The sequence below is a fragment of the Protopterus annectens genome, chromosome 6.part0 (genome assembly GCF_019279795.1).
Source record: "Protopterus annectens isolate FY-2018-M chromosome 6.part0, PAN1.0, whole genome shotgun sequence".
NCBI classification, from domain to species: Eukaryota; Metazoa; Chordata; order Ceratodontiformes; family Protopteridae; genus Protopterus; species Protopterus annectens.
The window spans coordinates 847,646,312-847,668,518 of NC_056737.1; the positions used below are offsets into that span (position 1 = coordinate 847,646,312).

General features: G+C 38.3%; 1 protein-coding gene across 1 annotated transcript in view; it reads left to right on the forward strand.

Annotated features, from left to right (window-relative positions):
* The window catches only part of TNFAIP2 (TNF alpha induced protein 2), a 101,171-nt gene extending 79,182 nt beyond the window's left edge, over window positions 1-21,989 (forward strand). Inside the window, exons 10-12 of the mRNA XM_044073585.1 lie at window positions 4,438-4,593; window positions 15,922-16,043; window positions 19,320-21,989. Of these exons, the coding sequence (XP_043929520.1) occupies window positions 4,438-4,593; window positions 15,922-16,043; window positions 19,320-19,464 (423 nt within the window). The 3' untranslated portion in view covers window positions 19,465-21,989. The remainder of the gene's footprint in view (window positions 1-4,437; window positions 4,594-15,921; window positions 16,044-19,319) is intronic.
* The last annotated feature ends 218 nt before the right edge of the window (window positions 21,990-22,207 follow it).

Below are 22,207 nucleotides of genomic sequence, written 5' to 3' on the forward strand. Positions count from 1 at the left end.
AGTTCAAAACATGATCTATAATCTCTTTTATTCTTAGCTGCTAGCTACGTTTGTAGTGGTAAAGATACTCTCTGGTTTCTGACAGTGTATAACTACTTGTAAAATCAGTTGAAACCCTTGTTCATTGTTCATGTATTGATGATTCCACAAGATGGCGGGGTCTATTTTGGATGGAAAGGTCGATCATACACATCTAGAAAACTTATAAGTAATTGTAAAGAAAGAATAACAGTTAACTATATTGTTCAGCCCTCTCATTATTTCTGTGTAGACCTAGAAAAGGACTTGTTTTTTAACTCTGATGAGTAGAAAAGTTGATAATCTTGTTAAGTGTCCCCACATTTCCTAGATGGACAGGAGGTGTAACTTTCATGGTATGATGGAACAGAGTACTAAAGATGAAAATGGTACAGTGTATTTATTAAAACGTGTGGCTGTTTATAATAAGTGGTCAAAAGATATTTTGAAACACCCCCCTCCCATGACTGCTAATGCATTGGTTCATGTAAGTGAGATATTAACTGAGAACAAAAGCATTGGATGGGGTGCAGACAGCATGCCAACAGATTTGTATGCTATTTCTGTTTCTCCAGAGCAAAGTGAAGCTGCATTCCATTTGGGAGCAACTTTGAGAAAGTAGGTTGGGTTCCAAAAACTACAACTTCAGTTTTAAAAGGTACCAGTGTTTACACATACCCAAGAAACAAACTGAGAGTGGACACCAGCATGTTTGTTGTGAGATAAATGTAGTATCTCAAAAGAATTTTCTCTAGAAATATGTAGAGTTATGCAAGTGCATTTAATAAAAATGTTCACCAGTTAAAGAAATTAGCCATGTGACCATTAGATATTTAAAACTGTACTAAAATACACTTGAGACACAGTAGCTAACAAATACATACATTCAATCACCAATAAAATGCAGTAAAGAGAGAGCACTATATGTATTAATAAAACCATGACTTCACTTTATTGGGGGGGGGGGGGATCAGGTTCATGCTTTCCTGTGTAATGTATTGTATTTAAATATAAATGATGCCTCCAGTTTTCCCAAGTATTTTTAATGCATGCTCCTAATTATCTCTCACTAGTACTCTCAGTGTTTACTGCAACTTAATCATGACTTAAAGGGGACTCCTATGCTCCATTTCAGCTAACTAGCAATTTTTCTAATAGCAGTATTAAACATTTCTCCATATTGTTCCTTTCTCCCTCCATTATTTTTTGGCTTAGTCCAGATTTCTTGTGCATAAATGGTTGACAGGTATGGCACAATATCAGTTTCTTCAAAATAATCATGCAATTAAAGTAGTCCATTAAAAAAAAATCATCGCCATGTCCCTCATTCTTCTGTGTAAAATGTTGGCAGTAAAATAGTGTAACTAGTTGTTTACCTTCATGCAGCGCGATCCAAAAACTGTTCTACAGCTTCAAATAGTAAAGTAAAATAATTCCTTCCCATCAATAATGGCAGCTCAAAACCTTCAAACGTCAGTCCCTGCCATCTCCATAGCAATGGTCTAATCCAATAGGAAAACAAAGCCATGCAGCAACAGTTATCTGCTGAAGAAAGTTACAGCTTCTTGTCATGGGCGTTTTTATGGTAATAGAAAGGCCAGGTAAAGGGTGGGATTGAATGTTAATGCTTCTGAGGGTGTACATAATTAAAGAATGGGGGTTTCCTGGGTGAAAACAGAAGAGGAGGGCTTGTATGTTGGAATAATACAGAAATATGCAGTCTAAATGACTGGGTGACTTGTCAAAGGAGTACACAAGCATGAGAGTAAGGTATTTTTTTAACATGTCTTGCAATACCGATAGTTGCTCGCTCACAATCGTGGGAATAGAGAAAAAATTCTTATTTTATGTTTAATTTTGTTTCTGAGTTGTGGGATTATTGAATAGGGGAAGAAAATGTATTGTGGAGAAGAAACTATGCTCTGCTTCCCATAGCTGTCCTTTAAGGAGTAGCATTTACCATACAATAAGCTAAAGAGTATATCTAGTATGTCTCTACTTGTATGACAACACACAGTTATACAGTAAAGTAGATTCCCCCAAGTGAATGGTAGATCGATAACCCCACCCCTTTTTTTGCCCTGTCCTGCCTACAAGTTTGACTTTCTCATAAGTTACTTATGGCTACATTCGGTCAATAATGCCAGATAGTAGAGTTTCTTATTTTTTATTGTCAGGCAATGTACAATGATAAAGTAACTGTGGTCTTATTAACTTTTAAGTGCATTACATTAATACTTCTAAATTCTTCTGATTTTTAGCTTTTGACTATCCGTTAAGTTTGGCTTTGCCCAGAATTCTTGAACCAATACAACTTAGTTTCTACCTCAAGAAAGAGGGCCTTCATTCTATCAGACTGGAGATTTTTTTTCATACACATATACACCTATAAGATTTCTAAATAAATCTGGAGTACCATTTGCATCTATCTAACTAAGCTTTCATGTTCTGTATTGCTGAATTCTTTCCCCAAACTAATGTGAATATCCAATGCCAAACACTTATATATTTGTGTGTTTGAAGATTTATAAATGAAACTTACAACAATATATGAGTTAACAGCAATTGCTAGGAAAGGTTTACAATCCAAAGCATTTACAATGTCCAATAATTACAAACATAAACCTCTAAAATATCCCCTTCAGGAATTGTATGTGGAAAGTCATACAACCTTTTTATAACTTGCATAATGCTGTTTCATCTCCACTCAACACCCCCCCCTTTAAAACATAATGACTCTGGAGGAAGGGATGAGAAACACAAGCTAAAAACAGTTTTTCTGCTCTTACAAAAACCTTTTCAGTCATGAGCCAAGGCCATAGCTTGAATTTAGAAGCTAAAGTGAAATATTTTGCCTTTTTAGGTATACTACTACCTTCCTTATATGGGATCATTCCTTAAAATACTTAAATCTGTTCTGTATTCCTCCAAGAAGCTTTACAGGAATAAACAAATTATAAACATAGTCTAACTGATAAGTTAAACGTTTCACCCTCATATGAAAATTCTGGCCCTCTTTGACAAGTTCTGTGCAATACCCTGTTACCTCCCCCTTTCTTCTTCTAAAGAAGTTGACCCCAATAAAGTTAAAATGGGTACAATATTCCACTACCTGCCACAGGGCTGCCAGCATCCTGATGCTGTTCTCTATATTAAGTTTTAGAAATTTGTTAGACCACAAGTAAATAAATAAACCATAGTCCACAGGATCATCAATTTCAAGGCATGTGCTTTTGGTTTTGTTAGAGTGGGGGTTGTTATGGAGTCCACATCTTAGCTACTTCTACCATTTGGTCCTGAATAAAGAATTTCCAGAAAGGTTGGCTAAAACTTGGTGTACCCAAACAACATTTAGTTAAACATTTCTATGCAATAATACCCATTTATTCATTTATTAGCTGCAGCTGGCTGGTAAATCCCACAATTCCTAGATAAGGTTTATCATAACAACCAGGTTTTCTTTACGCTAATTAAAAATTAACCAAATATAACTGACCTTGTACTAAGCAGCAACCAATTAGTGAATCAAATGTGGCTTACTCTCCACTAAACAGCAGCTGAGTGGAACTCACTCACTCACTCACTCACTCACTCACTCACTCACTCACTCACTCACTCACTCTGTCTGTCTCTCTCTCTCTCTAATATTCAACAATCACTCACTCACTCACTCCTTCTGTCTGTCTGTCTCTCTCTCTCTCTCTCTAATATTCAACAAAATATACTTTACTTTGAACTAAAGCATCAACTAAGTATAAACCTTTTTTTAATACAGATAATTTGGAAAACATAATGTATGCTACAAAAGGTGTGTGTGTAAGAAATTAACCAGACATCATTTATCTTGTAATAAGACTCAAGTATGAATTTATAGTAATTCCCATTATTTCCAAATGTTGCTGAACTCTTTACAGGAATTCTGTGATCCTTGTTCATCACAGTTTCTGGGTTACTTACTTCCCCATTGCTTCCCCTGTTGATTCCTATTCACCATTGCTTCTTCTATCCATGTTCTGCTCTATCATCTGCTGTTGAAAAGAGATCTTACCTGCCTAACTGTGTCATTTTAAACCCTTCCTCTACTTACCCATCTACCTTTACATGAACCCCCCCTCCACCCCATCCGGATCCTAACTTCCTCCCTCTCCTGCATAGCTGTGCCTACGATTCCTTGACTCATTTCCATTTCCTTAAAGACATTTGAACTCAACAGCTTTTGAGAAAAAAAAAATATCACTGTTTATCATGGCAGCTGAACTACCCCTTGTAGGGTTCTGATTCTGATAACTGTCATTTTTTTAATGTTATTGGCATCACATACATGTATTATTGTTCAAGTTTTAAAATCTGAAATACTTGCCATAATATATCATTTTAGAACATGCTTGTTATAACACATTATGCTTTTTCCTTCAACAGAATCTTCTGAGAAAAATACATTTGAATATAGTTGTGGAATATATTCACAGGCTAATGAAGAAGAAAGTGAGCTTTAAATCACCAGTTCAACAACAGGAGATGGCTGATGAAATTATGCAGCATGCTAGTGAGATAAAATGCTTATTTGAAAAATATGTAAGTACAGTAAAGGAGTTCATGTATATTTTGCAACCCACTGTCACCTGCTTGAGTCTCAATACTGTAAATGTAGCACTCACATTCCATTGCTGGAACTGTATCTCTAACGTTCAGATAGTGTATCACTCATATATTGATACTGTATCGTCATCATCAGGTACTGTAACTGTATCTCTCACATTCAGATACTGCACCTCTCATGTATGGATACTGTATCATTAACATTCAGATATTGTAACTGTATTGCTCGCATTCAACCACGTGAGAGTTATTCATGTGTGTTGTATTCTTTTTATGTAATTATATGGAATAAGAAATACCATAATAGTAGTTAGCACACCATCCTCACAAAGACTGGACCCCTACTATAATTTCCATCTTTGTGGTTGTTACACCCCCACACACCCACACACAACACACACACACATACTCATCACATTTGTGTGGCTCTGGTAAGGTATTCAGTGATGATATAAATAACTTCAGCTATACAGGTGAACGTGGATGTATGAGTGTGCTTTACCATAGGTGGGCTGCATCCCATCCAATGCCAGTTCACCCCTTGTGCCTGTTGCTTGCCAGGATAATCTACACTAATATCACCCTCACCTATGTAAGTCCAGTAATAAAATGGACGGATGGATACATATAGAAAGACAAAGCTTAGGCCTGTAAAGGTATGTCAGTCTCATATACACAGACTATTGTTCCCTGCAGTAGGCCTGTAAAGGTATGTCAGTCTCATATACACAGACTATTGTTCCCTGCAGTATGCTTTTGTATATGCACTGTCAAAACAGGTATGAAACTAAGCTCCAGTTTTCTTAATGGAAAAATGTTTACCCTGGCACTTAAAAGAAGTATGCATTGCTAATGATGACTGAATGTGTATTTTACATTCTATAAGCAGTTTAGTTTTGTTTTCCTGTATTTTATCCAAAGAATAAAGTTATGTTTATTGAAGAGCACTCAAAAAAATTGTCAGCACTGAGTACGTAGCTAAGCATTGGGGCTTTACTTAACTATGGCTTCTGGCCCCATTTACCTTGTTAATAGCTTTTAATGTTATTAAATACATATTCCCTCTTAATCAAAGTTCTTCTTCATTTAAGAAAATGTCCAGCTATGGCATGATGGACACTTGTATCCCAAACTCCCCAAACTAATTTACAGACATGATTAAAAACCAAAGCCTTGAAAACTTCAGAGTTTGACATCTAACAATTAAATGAAAAAATGACAAGACAAAGATAAATAAAACAATAATAGTTTCATGTCATATTACTGAATGGTACCCTTGTTTGTATTAGTGGGGTAGTAAACTAAGTCATGGCTTGCTTAGTGATGATAAATAATTTCATGCAAGCCCTAGTGATAAAAATGGAGAGAGCTGTGCATTGTATTTCAAATCCATCCACCCATCTATCCATCCACAAGGCCTTTTTCCCATTTTTGCACATAGGGTTGGGGTGTCACTTCAGCAGTGACAACCATCTAGAGCCAAGGTTCACTCCATTAGGTGGCTAGCCCTGCTTGGTCAATAAATAAATGACTTGTAATAATTAAGGTGTTGTTTGAAAAAACAAATAATAAAGTGTTTTAGCTAAAACAGCTGATCTTAATTCAAGGAGTGGAAGGAAAGTGATGTCTCCTAGTGCCACCATGAAAATAAATTAAGAAATATTTAGTGAACTTAAAGACAATGTTACCACTAATATGAGCCCATTAAAAATAACAAACTCCACTTCAGTGAGAGAGCCCAACTCTGGAACAATGTCTCGGTGTTCTGAGTTGTATTTCAGCAGGATGTGGTATGTATTCTTAACTCAGCAAAACTGGCAAATCTTTTGGTTAGAATGGTTTCAACTTGAAATCTAAAATGTGAAGGGAGAGTTTACAGCTGTTTACCAAATATTCAAAACAGCAACAAAATTCAAATGAGATGTCCAGCAATTCTAACATATACTCATAACAACAAGCAATGCTCTATGAAGTGCAAGAAGCATAATGGCAGTCCTGCTAGGGCTCATCACTGCCTCTGCTTGAAATTCTTTTTGTAGACTAGAATTATCTCAGCCCATTCTTTCTTAACACTGTTATAATATGTTCCTCAATCGCTTCACTTATTAAGTGGTCCCTTCTGTCCCATCAACTACAGTTGTCTATTTTTCCCTTACAGTAGTCAATCTACATATAATCATTTCAGTCAGTCAATACTCCTGAGCACTGGAATAGTCTTCTGTATTCCTTAAATAAAATTCCATCTAAGATCTCTCAAAGGAAGGCCTTCTTCAGCCAGAATGGCCCTCTGGTTGCAACCTTGAGGTTATCTGAAGTTATGTTAATTCACCAGAAGTCTATGCATAAATGCCTCAGGGTTATACAATATGCCAGTTCTGTTAGCTCCCTTGACACAGTTCTTTTCTTCTTTCTGACATGCAGTTATTTCTAAAGATCCCTGCTTACAGAGGTTTCAGCTATACAGTTAGTCCCCATTGTATATTGTTTTGTCCTGTGCAATTGAACATTAGCTGATTGTCTAATATCTGTTCTAAGTGGTTTGTTTTATTTTATTACCTTTTGTATTTCTAAAGTTAGCAATTTTCAAAACTGATCTAGTTCTCATAATAAACACCCTATTCCTACTCTAAAGCCTGACACTTGCTCACTAAAGCAATTATATAAGTCAGCACTAAAAAATTAAAAGCACTACACCCTCACAAACTCCCCTTGAGTACCTTGTTCCCCATTGGCCCTTTTTTCAATTATGAATTAATTCCCAATACTATTCTAGCATGTCCAAAGGTCAGTTGTCAATCTCCTCTCCGGTCCAGCTGGTGAATCTGGGAATCTTGAGGCAATGTTACAACTGCCTCATGTACACAGACAACCCTCTCCTCCTCCCAACAAATTCCAACACATGTGAGAGATGCAACCATATAGCCAAACTGGAGGCTAAGCTCTCTCAACTCAGTACTGGCGTAACCAGTCAGGAGGAGAAGGAAACCACACTCACTACAATTCCAGTCTCACATAGACCTACCACGACAGCAAACCAAACACACAAACACACAAAAACATACTCGGAGGCTCTAAGTAAAAATCTGCCTAAGCAGCAGAAACCTCCAAAGCAGACACCCAAGCAACTGCTACCCCAAAACAAAACACGTGCAACACATAGCTCACAAAGCCAGTGTGCTGAACAGTCACAGCCCTTAAGGCTAAACAACACACCTGATACACTTGTAATAGGTGACTCTATCATCAGGCACACTGATGTCCCTCTCACCAGGCTGAACAAGGAGAAGGTCACGGTGAGCGGCCTGTCGGGTGCTAGGATCTGCCACATAACACAAGCACTCAGGTCACTCCAAGGCAAGTACAAAGGCAAGGCAAATATGACTCAGTCATTGTCCATGCTGGTGTGAATGACCTGAGATGTACCTCCCTGGACTACATGAAAAGAGACATAGAGGAGCTCTCTGAGCATGTAGCCCAGGCCGGTATGACCCTGACCTTGAGTAGCATCTTAATGATCAATTTCAACAATTGGCTTAAGTATTGGTGTCATTCAAAGGGGATCCAGTGCCTGTCAGCCTGGGATGACATGCTCGACAAGCCACGATGCTTCGCTAGGGACGGCTTGCACCTGACACCCCTGGGCTTTCAGATATTGGAAAAGGCTCTTGCCACCCCCATAGTGCCTTTTTAGGCAAGGCTCAAAAGACAAACCCACCTCCATAGGTATCACAAGGGATAAGAAACTAAGAGTAATGCTACTCAACGCCAGAAGTCTAAACCTCAAGATGCACACACTCGAAACTCTCCTTAGCTTGGAGAACATCGATATCTGTGCAATAAAGAAATTAACAAAAAGCGAGCTTTTGAAACAATCCACTCAAGGGAAGTGTAAATAACTTTATAGTATCTTTAATTGTTGTTAGCACACGCTTTCGGAGAGCTCTGTGTCCCTCCTTCCTCAGACACAAAAACAATTCAATGCCTAACTAAAATTATACTATATACACCTCAAATCAATTAACTTAGTTAATTAATTATGCAAATTACGCTAAGCAAAGTCAAGTACAAAAAACGCAACCTGAAGCAACTACAAATACGCAATGATAAACTGTTGAAATCACAATACTAAGCCTTACAATGCCCTACAAATGATATGTGATTTAAGCAGTTATACAAACAAGAAGATACCATGTTCAATTTGTTGTCAGATGTAGACAAATACATAACTATAAAAAAAATTAATAAATGAATATAAATATATATGCTAGTTATGTGTGTACATTATATGTATATGCAATTGATAAAAATAAAAATAAAAACACGCATTATACATAAATGTGTGTGTACAACATTTAAAACCTTAGTTTAAAAATCCGTTTTAAGTCATATTGAAAATTAATAAATGTTGATAAAAACTAATGAACTAGATTCACCTTTTTAAGGCAAGGCTTTTTAGAATACAACTTATAGACACGTGGTCATTCAAGCCAGGGTAAATGTATGTGGCAGTACGAATTTGTCAAAACACTTCTTCTAATTCTAACTGATTCTGCCAAGGGCCACCCCATTGTCGGAATTGACCATCTTAAGGACGGTGAATTTAAAATGGTGGTCTGAAAACTCGTTAATGTGCCTTGCCAGGGCATTGTTAAGATCTCATCTTTTAATAGCGTATACATGTTCGTAAATGCGCTGCTTCACTTTCCTTTCGGTCTTACCGATATAAAAAGCAGCGCATTTTTGGCAAGTGGCAACATAAACAACACTTCTAGATTCACAGTTAAATTTACCTATGACATTGTACATTCAGTCCCTAAGTTTAACTTTAAGAACTGTGTGCACGTACCTACACTGCCTACATGCCCCTCATTTCCTCATACCCAAATTACCATAACCTTTGGGTTTAGGCTTAAGCTCCAAAAGTGATTTCAAATTGTAGCCTCTTTTGAAAGTAATTTTTGGGGTGTTACCTAACTGCTTGAACAAAAAAGGATCGTCAGTAATAAAGGTCCAATTCCTATGGAGGACATTCCTAATGTCAACATGATCCAAACTAAATGTACACAGGAATCTAGTTCCTATAAAATCCTTAGTTGTATTGTGGGTTTGATCAATGTTGAGCCTCCACCCTACTCTTGGGGTGGAATGGACATTGCAATCACTAGACAGGATTGATTTGTAAAAGCCGGCCTGCCTTTTATGAATGACTTCAAGTTTTATCTCTGAAACAAACGAAAAAGGATACCCCCTATTGTTAAACATGGTACTCAAAAGCTCACATTCCTCCAAAAAATCTCCTTCATCGGATATCATCTTAGCCGCCCTAACCATCTGCCCCTTAACTACAGCCTTCTTTTGATGGTTAGGGTGGCAACTAGAAAAATGGAGGAACGAATTGGAGTAGGTGGGTTTCCTATATATGACACTTTTATATTTTGAGTTAGCTAAGTCCTTGGTCAACAAAATGTCCAAATAGCTAATACTCGATTCCTGCAGGTTATAAGTGAACTCCAAAAAGTTGGTCATACTAGAAATACTGTCAATAAACAATGGGACCTGAGATGGTGGTGCTTTCCAAATCAGGAACATATCGTCCTGGTACCTAGTGTACCAGGCGACACATTCACCAAACAATTCATTGGGAAAAAGAAAAATTCTTTCCCAATAAGCTAAAACACAATTGGCAAAGCTACCACCACATGGGGAACCCATTGCTACTCCTGATTTTTGCAAATAGATCTTACCATCACATAACATAAAAATGGAGCTTAAAACCACTTCTAAGAGCGTTTCAACTATGTAAACAGTATTGTCGTCAATCTTTTTGCACCTTAAAAAATTGACAACCCATTGAATACCCAAATTTTGGGGAATCACAGCGTATAGGTCTTTGATATCAATAGTCAAAAACCACCACTCCCTAACGAAAGGTACCTTGCTGATATCCTGGAGAAAACTCCATGAGTCCTTGCAGATCTGAGGCTCCTGTTCTAACAAGGGTTTTAGAATGGTGTCTACAAATTTTGCACAAGCATAAGTTATCGAACATCGGCCATCGACAATAGGCCTAAATGGGGGGTCATGGATCGCTTTGTGGATTTTTGGAATGCCGAAAAGAACTGGTAACTTAGGGGCTAACATAATCAAGTACTGGTATACCTCTGTGTCAATGAATCTTTCCAAAAACAGGTCTTCAATAATAGATCTTATCTTGGAATAACCTATGTTAACTTCATTCATTGTCACCGGTGCATAAAATTCACTATTCAGCAGCTGTAACATTTTCTCGGCGTACAAAAATTGATCCATGAGAACCAGACCACCCCCCTTATCTGGCTTCATAACTCTTATGTTGCAATTCTGCAACATTGTGATGAATTCCTGCTGGGATCTAGTAATGTTAAAACCTTGTTTAACAAAGTGTAGTTTATTTGTTGATAGTGCCCGAAGATCATGCTTGCACATTTTTTCAAAAAGGCGCAGGGACTCTTGCAAAGGTGGATTATACGTACTAGGGATTTTAAATTTATACTCGACACACTCTTTATCACCCATTAGACTTCTTAGATTCAATTTTCTTACGAAAAGTTTAAGATCAACTATAATTTTAACCAAGTCAAAACGTGAATCAGGTACAAATGAAAGACCACGTGAAAAAAATTCCACTAAATCGGGGCTGATATTAAAAGACGTGTAATTATATATCTTAAAGTCACCCTTAGAGTCACATGTAATCTGGGGATTATAAAAATGGCTCATCATTTCCTCCTCTGATTCCTCCTGTTCCTGAAATTGCCTTGGTTGTACTTCCCCCTCGTATTCATCTGTCTGTTCTTGTTGTTCCTGGGAAAACCCTGTTCATTTATGTTATTCTGACCACCGGAGCTTCCTGGGGCCAGGGCTTGCTGATAATTGTTAGCCCCGTTGTTGTCACAGTTGTTATTGGGACCAGTATTAGAACCATTAAGCAATCTTTCGCTACGACGAAGAGGTTGAACTTCTTCATCTTGGTTACTAACCACATGATCCTGTTGCTCGTTTGGTTCATTTGTTAGTTCAGTACCAGAATTGTCAGCAAGTTTAGACTCATAAGATGCTTTAAAAATTGGTGGGGGGCGAGGGTATGTCTTGTTGTTGCTGTAATCGCGAGTGTCCCTAGCAATTTTCTTCTTCTTAATGTTAATAAGTTTGTTTATAGTGGCTTCAATACTGGTAAAGGTACGAGAATATTCATACTTGTACCTCAGGAAGTCGTTATCCTTTTTAATACTCTCTTCAAGAAACTCTAAATCAATTTGCAGATTTTGCACCTCTGTTTTGTACTGGGCAATAAGTAGATTGATAAACTCAAAGCCCTGCCTATCAAAAAGAGCTAACAGATCTTTGTGGAACTGTGACCCTTCAACTAGACCAACAGGGTAGCGCCACTGCCGGAGCCCTTTAGGGATCAACTGCTTTGACAAACATTCTTGTAAATACGAAATTTCAAGTTGCAGTTTCCTGCACTTGAACAGTTTTTGGTCAAAAGCACCTAAAAGATTTGCAATGTTACTCACAACCTGGTCGGAATTATCCCATTGAATTGAGTCGTTGTCGTTGTCAGAACCATTCTCAAAAAAGTTATTATTGCTTAAAAACCTACCGATTGTAGGTAACAAATTTTGATCAAACCCAGGCGCTTGCGTTTGTTCATCAAAACGCTGGGTAATAACACCTTGTTCAGCCTGAAAATGGCTCGTTTCAGGAATACGTGTGCCAATGTTGTTGTTAATACAGTTACTTCCTGGTTGCAATAAACACGTGTTACATGCTGGTAGTGGTTGCTGCTTCATTACGTTGTCCATCACATTAGAACCAAAAACCTGGTTGCTTGTAGAAGGACGACCAGTGTTAAGGTTCGCTGCTTGTAAACAGTCAATCCTTTGGGTGAGGCTATCCATACGCCCCATTACTAACCTCAGTAAAACCGTTAGGTTACCTTCAGCATTTGCCTCATCACTCTCGGACTGGTTATGAAGATGATTTTCACTGTTACCTTCCGACTGAGTGAACATAGATCCCTGAGAGTCTGCTTCTAGCTCGCTCAAGGCCAATAACAGAAACCTGGTTCAAGGCTCCCAAGAGCACCCCACCACTACCAGGTTATACCTCATACCATGTTTTTCGACCCCAAAACTTGGACCGAACCACAAAAGGAGGGGGAGTATCAATATTCGTCAAAGATACCCACACCTCCAGGTTGGTGGCATAGCACGAAGCATCAGAGACTATCCATGTGCAACTAACAGTGGGTAAAACTGCTTTCTAGTTTATAGCCTGCTACAGACCACCCTCCCAAACCCAGGAACCCCACTCATTCTTTCTGAGAACACTGGAAAATATGAAGGTCTCTCCAAACACCATTATATTGGGCGACTTCAACTACCCAAACATAGACTGGGAGCATTACTCTGGCTCCAACACCCTAGCCCAAAGGTTCCTAGAATTTATAAACTCAAATACTATGGAACAACTTGTTACCACTCCCACAAGAGGGGAAAACATACTGGACCTGATCATCACCAACATGGGGACTCTGTGCTCCAGACCAGAAGTGTATCCCTCACTGGTAAGATCAGACCATAAACTAATCTCACTGGATATTCACATCCTGACCCCACCCCCTGCCCAGAAAACCACAGTGAAAAACTTCTCTAAAGCAAATTTCACAGTCCTCAAAACCGAGGTGGAATCCTTCAAAGCCCCCGGGCCTGTGGAAAATATGGCCCAGACCGCAGAATCCTTTATAAACGCATTCTATGAACACCTTCAGGAATGCATGGATCATGCAATCCCAAATAAAACCAAGACCCAATCCTCCAAAGGCAGACGTCCTTTCTGGTGGACTCCAGCCACAAACAAACTATACAATAGAAGGAGGAAGCTACTACATGATAGAGCAAAATCCCAAAAAGGGAAGGCATCTCTGATCAGTATTAGCAAAAAACTACGGGTACTCATAAAATCGTCTAAGGCCAGCTTAGAGAGAAACATTGCACAAGACACTAAGGATAATCACAAGGCTTTTTTTAGTTATGTTAGGAACCTTGGTGGGAATTCCCAGATATGCTCAGAATTAGTCCAAAATGACAAAAAATACACTGAACCCACAGACATTGCCAACATCCTAGCTGACAGGTTCAGCGCAAACTTCTCCCCCCCTTCCCCACCAAAAGGGCAAATATCTATCCCAGCAGAGTGCTGTCCCCCTGACATCTCAGATGCTCAGGTAAGAGCCGCCCTCTCCAAAGCAAAAAATACAGCATCAATGGGACCAGACGGTGTCCCGGGCTGCATCCTACATGAACTCCAAGAAGAGCTAAACCCAAACATAAAACTACTGTTCAGTCTCAGCCTTACTACAGGATATGTACCCAAAGAGTGGCGTACAGCAACAGTGGTCCCTCACCACAAAGGTGGTGCCTCAGCAGATCCTGGAAACTATCGCCCCATAAGCCTGACTAGCTTGGTCTGCAAAGCTATGGAAAGGATCATCATGGACCTCATAAATAAAGATATTGGGGACCTACAGACACTGGATCCTACCCAGTTTGGCTTTGTTAAGGGCAGATCCTGCCTCTTAAACCTGGTCGATTTCTTTGAAACAGTCACCAAGGCCATTGACGAGGGAAGGTGGTCCAGACAGCCTACCTGGACCTCGCAAAAGCCTTCGATACACTTCCCCACTTGGGCATTATAGATAAGCTCACCAGCTTAAATATAAACCCCTATGTCACTAGATGGGTTGCAAACTGGCTCAAGGACAGAACCCACATGGTTAGAATTGCTGGAGCCATGTCAGACTCCAAACCAGTTACAAGTGGTGTTCCACAAGGCTCAATCCTGGGACCTCTCTTGTTCGGTATCTATTTCTTGGAGGTACAGGCCAACACGGAAGGACTGTGGCTGACCAAGTTCGCAGATGGCTGCAAACTGGGCGCCATAATCAACTCTCCAACCGACACAAGCATCCTACAAAAGGGCCTCATAGAAACAGACAACTGGTGCCAGAGCCATGGCCTCAAGCTAAACGCCAAAAAGTGTATAGTCATCCCCTTTGGCAAAAACAAAGTGCCCACAAATTACCACATAGGTGGTAATCCATTAAGTACGGAAGACGTAATTAGGGACCTGGGGACCCAAGTTGATAGCAATCTCTCATTTGACAACCACATGGCCAAAGTGGTTAGAAAAACATTTTATATAGCCCACCTAATCATGAAGGGATTCACATCTAGATCAGGGGAGGTCATCATGCCTCTTTACTCATCCCTCATCATAGCCATAATTGAGTACAATGCCCCTTTTTGGATGTACCTTACCAGACACCTGCAGCAACTGGAAAGACTGCAAAAGTACCTCACCAAGAGGATCAAAGGGCTCAAACAGATGCCATATGCTGCCCGGTTAAAGAAACTCCAGCTTTACTCAGTGGCATACCGCCTGCTCAGAGGCGATCTGTGCCTGACGTATAAAGCCATGTCCAACCCAGAATTAATGGACATGCTGCACCTCAGAAAATCCAAATCCCATCGAGCTATATGCTTGACAGACTTGAACCTCAGCACTGAAATAAATAGGACATGCTGGAGGGACAGATTCATAACCCAGAGGCTCCCTTCACTCTGAAATAAAATCCCAGTCCAGGTTAGGCAGAGTCCCTCATTGAATCTCTTCAAGAGGAATCTTGATGAGTGGATGGGAGATTGTAGGTTTACCCCGGGTATCACTTCTGTGTCATTGTTAGACAGAGGCACAGTATACTAACCTCGAAAAAGGGCATAGCAAAATTAATTTAAAATGGGTGGCGAAAGCCAAACACACTCTGGCTAGGCTTATAAATGCCCTAGGGAAGATAGCCTAGTATGAACCTATGAACCTAAGTGTGTTTGTCTTTCCATGAATGAGGTAAATACATAAACATTAAAGATTTGCCAGATTGTAACCTCAAGTAGAAACACATTCATTTAATACAAATTGTACCTGTTCTTTAAGTTATCTAGTGAGCATATCCTCCTGCACTGGAAGGACATTGTATAAGGGAATGTCATAATGGGTGTAATAGAGTTAAATGGGAACAAAGTTGAAAGAGATGCTAGTAACCAAGCTGATACAGATGACCAGAGAAAAACATGAATTGTGACGCTGCTTCTAATTAGAATTAATTCTTCTTCTAGCTTTCTTAATGTTGCATATACGTATAATTAATTTTCAGGTGCCAAAAATTATGCTAACAACTCTTTAATTTTTAATATTCTTTTCTAGGGCTCTAAAGAAACATTTTTATATGAAGCTCTCCTCAAACTTTCTGAAGTTATTAGACTGCAAGATGTAAGTGCAATTCAAATTGAAGTTGCCTGTCTGGCCAATGTCTACAGAGATATCAGGTAAAATGTAACATGCATGCTTCATAAGTACAGATTATATTTATTGCTTAGTGTTGCATTATGATCAAGCTGGTTCCTCTTCAATTTTATAGAACAATAAAGATAATGTTATACTGGTCTGAGTAGACTGTGATACATGCAAATTAGTCTGCCTGTTAATTTTAAATCATGAGTACCTAAGGGATGGTGCATCACAAAACTCAGGGGTTAAAGGATTTACAATAGGAAGGTTAAACAATTCAGATCAAACTGATTACTTTTACTGTGTCACCATGATGGCAAACTAAAACGTGGCTATTAATCTGGTCTACTTTGTTAGTCCTGGTTTTGTGAGCTAGAAGCAAAACAGCATACAAGTAGGTGGCTATACTATATGAATCTAAAAAACGCAGAACTGGTACTTATATTATAGCAGAACACATAAGTATGCAAAATCCTGTCTCGTATCGTTACATGCAAACTTGCATAAAGGATGAAAGTAAAACATGTCTATTTCCAAATAACAGATAGTAGGTCTCAAGTATGAAATGAAATATGGTAAATAGAAATAAGTAGAAATTAGCAAGGCTAGAGGAATGGGCAAAACGTATACCCTAATTTCTGAGCAAAATATTCATGTTTAATATATAATCTAAGCTGTAATAGTTGAAAAATGATAAAACATGGTTTCATTGACATCAGAAATGGAAATTGTGCTTTGCAGTCATTTCATTTGACCATAACTAAACAAGAAACTATTTTAGGCAGTAAGAGTTGGATTTATAAAAGGGGACCTAGGAAGAAGCCAGGAAACTAAAAAGCTGTTACTCCTCTATACAGAAAAATGGAGGGCACACAAAACATTTTATATTCTTCTACATAACGTCAGCATTTAAATAAATTGATGTTTTCCTTTGAAAAGAAAATGGTGCATGTGTAAGAAGGCTAGTGAAGTAAGCTGATAATTGTTTTAAGGAAGACAGGATGAAAAGTATTGTCAAAATTGTAGTTCTTTCTTATGGGTTTTAAGTAGAAAAGAGTAAAACTAAATGTAAAGAAAGATCCAAATTTCCCATAATCTTGAATTGGAAAAAAAATGGTACTAGAAAAAGAATGAATGAATGACAACACTGGTTTTCTACTCAATGTTTTGATGCAAGTGTAAATCAGTCTTTTGTATTTTTATGTAACTACTAATAGTGTATCAATTGTGGAACTCTTCTAACCACATCTCACAAATTCACCTAGACAAATTTAACAACCTGGTTAATAAAAAATAAATAAATGAAACAGTTAAACACATAGGTACTGGTGAACATCCTGCTTTGGATTCTGAAATAGACTGGCCTATTCTATCATCTACTTTATGTAACAAAAGACAGACAAAGAAATGGAGAATGTTTATGTTAACTGGAGACTATACTAACCTCTTTGGACTTATCCTTGAAATCAGATATGCATTATTTCAACATTTCAATGTAAACAGCACATAATTATATATATTATGACATTAGAAACCTTCCAGCAGTGCATCCAACCGAGTATGGTTTCATCAAGGGCAGGTCATTCCTTCTCAACCCAATAGATGTTTTTGAGAAGATCGCTAAAGCAGTGAACAAGGGCAAAAGAGTGCATGCTTTGTACTTTGACCTTTCCAAAGCATTCAAAACAATACCCTGCTCAGGCATTGTAGCCAAACTCACAAAATTAGGTATAAACCCCTATGTCACCCACTGGATAGCCAACTGACTCCAATAAGTTAGGAAGGGGGAGTCTACCTCCACATAAAGGCCAGTCACCAGCAGAGTCCCGCAAGGCTCAATGCTGGAGCCATTCCTTTTTGCCATCTACCTCTGTGAAGTCAAAGCCAAATCAAGGACTGCTGACCGATCAAGTGTGCAGAAGAGTGCAAACTAGGTGCAGCAATAGAATCCCACAGAGTTACAAATACTCTCCAAGAAGACCTGACACAGACCAGTAACTGGCTCCAGAGACACAGTCTAAAATGCAGTGCCAAGAAATACCTTTCTATCTTTTGGGAAGATGGCAACACCTGGAAACTACCACATTGATAATACACCCTTAAGAGTATACACAGTGGTCAGAGATTTGGGAAAGCATGGAGACAGTAAACTGGCCTTTGACCATCATGTGTCTATGATAGTAAGGATGCAGTTCTGTGTTGCACAACTTATAAGCAATGATATGCAATTTAGGTCCAAGGATGTCATTGTTCAGCTGTACTTGACCATCATCAGACCAACCACTGAGTTCAAAGCCCCCTTTGATTTGCACCTGCCCAAACATATGAAAAGCTTGAGTGTCCATAGAAGTTTCTCACAAAATAATGCAGGAATAAACAACATGTCCTCTGTGCACCACCTCAAAGCCCTATCCCTGTACTGGGTCTTCTACAGATTGTTGAGACCTGATCTATGCCAGGCCTACAAAGCATCCTCTGATCCTGCACTGATGGAACTGTTGTACATCTGCAAAACAAATAGCATCAAAATTATCCAACCTATGGAGCTAAACCTCATCTGCAACATAAATAGGGCATGTTGGGATGGACAAGTGTGTGCCTCAGAAATGATCCCTTCTCTGGAACAGGCTTCAGTCCAAGTGAAGTAGAGTTCTTTCCTAACCTAATTCAAGTGCAACTCAGAAAAGTGGATGGAGAATCAGAAATTTTCACCCGGTCTAGTACCAATGTCTCTGTTAGGCAGAAGCAGCCTGTAAATGCTTGACTACCCATGCCCAAGCCTACATATACCCCTAAAAATAACCATAGAGTATCAAAACTTGTCAGTTACATTTGGGAAGCATGGCTAGGCCTAAAGAGGCCCCCTGGCATCATTATCCCAGTAATCACCTATGGACCCATGACTCTAATCCTCCATCTGTAATCCATATGTATTCTGATTTCAAGTCTATCATAAAACTTCTTGATTAATGACAGATGATGTCTAACAGTATAAAGATGAGTGATTCATTTCTTCATACCTAAAATTAATGAACAACAGTCCTATGTGAAAACATATTTAAGATGTTCTTGCATTAGCAAAAACAATAACATAACAGCATATTTGCCATCCGTTAATAAATAACAATAATGTAGCCATTTTTTTGTATCTTGGGTTGTAATGCAATTCATATCTTATAGGTGTTATACTATATTTCATTGCATTATTTAATTTGTAAAATCATTTTGTGCAATAAATGAAATAATCACTTTGACTGTTTACAGTTGTTAATATTTTATAAGCAATAATTATAACCTAAACTTTTATTTTACAGGAAAGAGCATGTTACCGCTATCTTATACATTAAGGCAAACTTGTCCAGAAGTGCAGAAAAAAGCATTTTGAAGATTCTGAATGTTTCAAAAGAAGCTGTGTCTTCAGATACTCAAGAACTATTTTCCCATATTGCTGTCTCATAGAGCCATTCGTTTTTTATGTGACTGAGAAAAGACTAAACGATCTGATGTATTTTCAGACCTGTTGTTAAAGATCCCTTATACAGAACAGTGCACCGAGCTTGTGAGGAGTCATTAATATGTTGAAATATTTCATTTCCTAGACACTAATTTTAAGAAGCAGAACTGGTCGTTTAATGTCACCATGCATCAAGAGAACAACTGCATGTGATCATTCTTTAATGTTGCTTCCAAATGATTAGTGTATTACATGGGCTTTTACAGAAACTGTATAAAATAAGTCCTAATTGTTCATGAGCTCTGTATTATCAAGTCTGTCAGTGTTCAAAGCCCAGCTTGGTGGTACAAAGGTATAATGTCCTGACTACGGTCCAGGTAACCCAAGTTCAAGTACTTATTCAGCTGCTGCAGGAGGTGAGTGGGCAAATTAGAGTGAGCAGGTCTTGCTGCCTTGCCCACCCAAGGGGAAGGGAGAGGTCCACCATTGCCCCGATGCAAGTGAAAGCTTGCATTTGCCCATTGACTGTGGACCATTGCATATTGACTAAGGTGGTATCAGCTTGGTATCTCAAGCAACTAATGGCAGTTTTCAGGGGGCATGTGTGTAGGAACATACACATACCAGGGGCTGGGTATTGCACACCCCGTGGTGATGCACTGTTGGCATCAATACTTCAGAGTCAGGAAGAGGTGATATAGAAATGCCATTATAACCTGTGTCCAGAATGCTAGAGCTACTGATGGGGATGGTAGTGCAGTGTAGTTCATATCATGTGAAAATGTAAGCATGTTCTCTTAGGCCCGTTCTGGGGTAACAATCCAGACTAGCCCATGGCTAGGGGATAAGGTTGCTGCCTCTGACAGCAGAAGTAGATATAAGGACAGAGGCTAGGGGAACAAAGCATCAACAATGCTGCCTGAATTATGATCTACTGGACAACTCTCTCTTCTGGGAAGAGTATACCCAGCATATAGGAATTAATGGCCTGTCTCAATTTTGATGGCTAGCAGGCATGATAGCAAAAATCACCAGTAGAATATCTTTAAATAGTGGTGTAGATTACTGTAAGCTATGCCAGGGGACTATTATAAGTTACCTTTATAAAGGGCATGTTAAAATATATGGTGCACTTTAATGATCTTGCTAAACCAGTCCTTCAGTTTTATGAACAGCCGTAACAAAGGATACTAGTTTGTTTATTGTATACAATCTGATGCTGTTAATGGTGTGGATCGTCTGATCCAAAGATGTTTGTCAGCCATGGCACAAGCCATAGGCAACAATGATGGTAACAAATGTTTACAAATTAATTATATTTGAAAATGTTAGTAAATATCTTAATGCAGATATTTACATCGTGGAAAATTATATCAGGTATCCCTAAGTTAAGTCAGTAAGGAGCATTGCTCCATTACAGAAAGTTTATAATCCAAGATTGTTGCTTTACATACAAACTACATTATTAATGGTACCATAGGTAAACACATTTGTAAGTAGAAAACACTTCTCTTCTCATGTGAAAAATATTTATCAGTGTTAGCTCTTGTATTGCAAAATATTGCTGTTCTCTATTTATTTGTACAGGTATCTGTTTTTTATAAAAATTCTGTATTATATTTTAAATAAAAATACATATATCTAAATACTTTAAAACTGAAATAATACTCTAACATCAGGAAATATTTTATTTATTGACACAAATGTTATGCCTTTAAGACAATGTGGTGCTATATATTTGCAACTCTATATGCAGATACGTAAGAACTTAAACTTTGCCTAACATTCATTAATGTGAGTAAATAGTACCAGTGTAGGTTGTATCCATTAAGGGCAAATATGTTTTAGCATGGAGATAAAATATGTGTATTCCGGAGATAATGAACTAGAGCCTTAAACAGATGGATAAATGCATATAAGAGAATACATGTGCATAGGTTAGGTACAGCTGTGAAATTCATATACTAGTTAGCATCATGCGAAGGATTATTTGCCATGGAAATTATTAGAACTGCATCAAGACTTTCTACTAGTTAATATTTCCCAAAGTAGCAAGCATTTTAATAATGTGAAATTGAGTAGATTTCTTTACTATCTAAAGCTCTTGGTTCACTGTGGATACTTCAAAATTCTGCAACCCATCGCAGTAAACAAATGTTGGAATTCAAGAACCCACCTAAGATGGAATACCATTCCAGTCAAGTCTGAACTTTTTTTAGAATTCTGTGGCACACTTTGAGAAAAATTACCATTGTCTGCTTGTATAATAAATTTCATTGTCATGTTTATTTTTATCATAACTGTTTATAAAGAATAATGTTTACAGATACAATCTTTAAAATTTGCTGTATATAAAGATCTTCTGTTTGTTACTACACTTCATGTTTGCCTGTTTGATAGCTCACATACACACTGCCAATGTCCTTGTTTTCTACAGCCTCAGGCAACTTCTTTTTTTCCTGGACATTTATACATTTTTGTAATCCTGTGACAAGAGTAAAATATTAAAATCAACTATTTCTAAAGTAAATAAGCTGGTATTCATAGTCATTTGTGCAAATGCGATAAGGGTATCCCTGATGTTTATGAATGAGGGCAGCAAAGGTAAGATTCACAGAGGCCATTTATGCTTAATGTGAATCTACGTTGCAATCCATGAACTTGCCCCAGCCATCCTTCCAGTAGTTTGTCCAAGTGTGCACAAGAACTTCACTGGTACAGAAATGAATTATTTCTTCCAACTTTCTC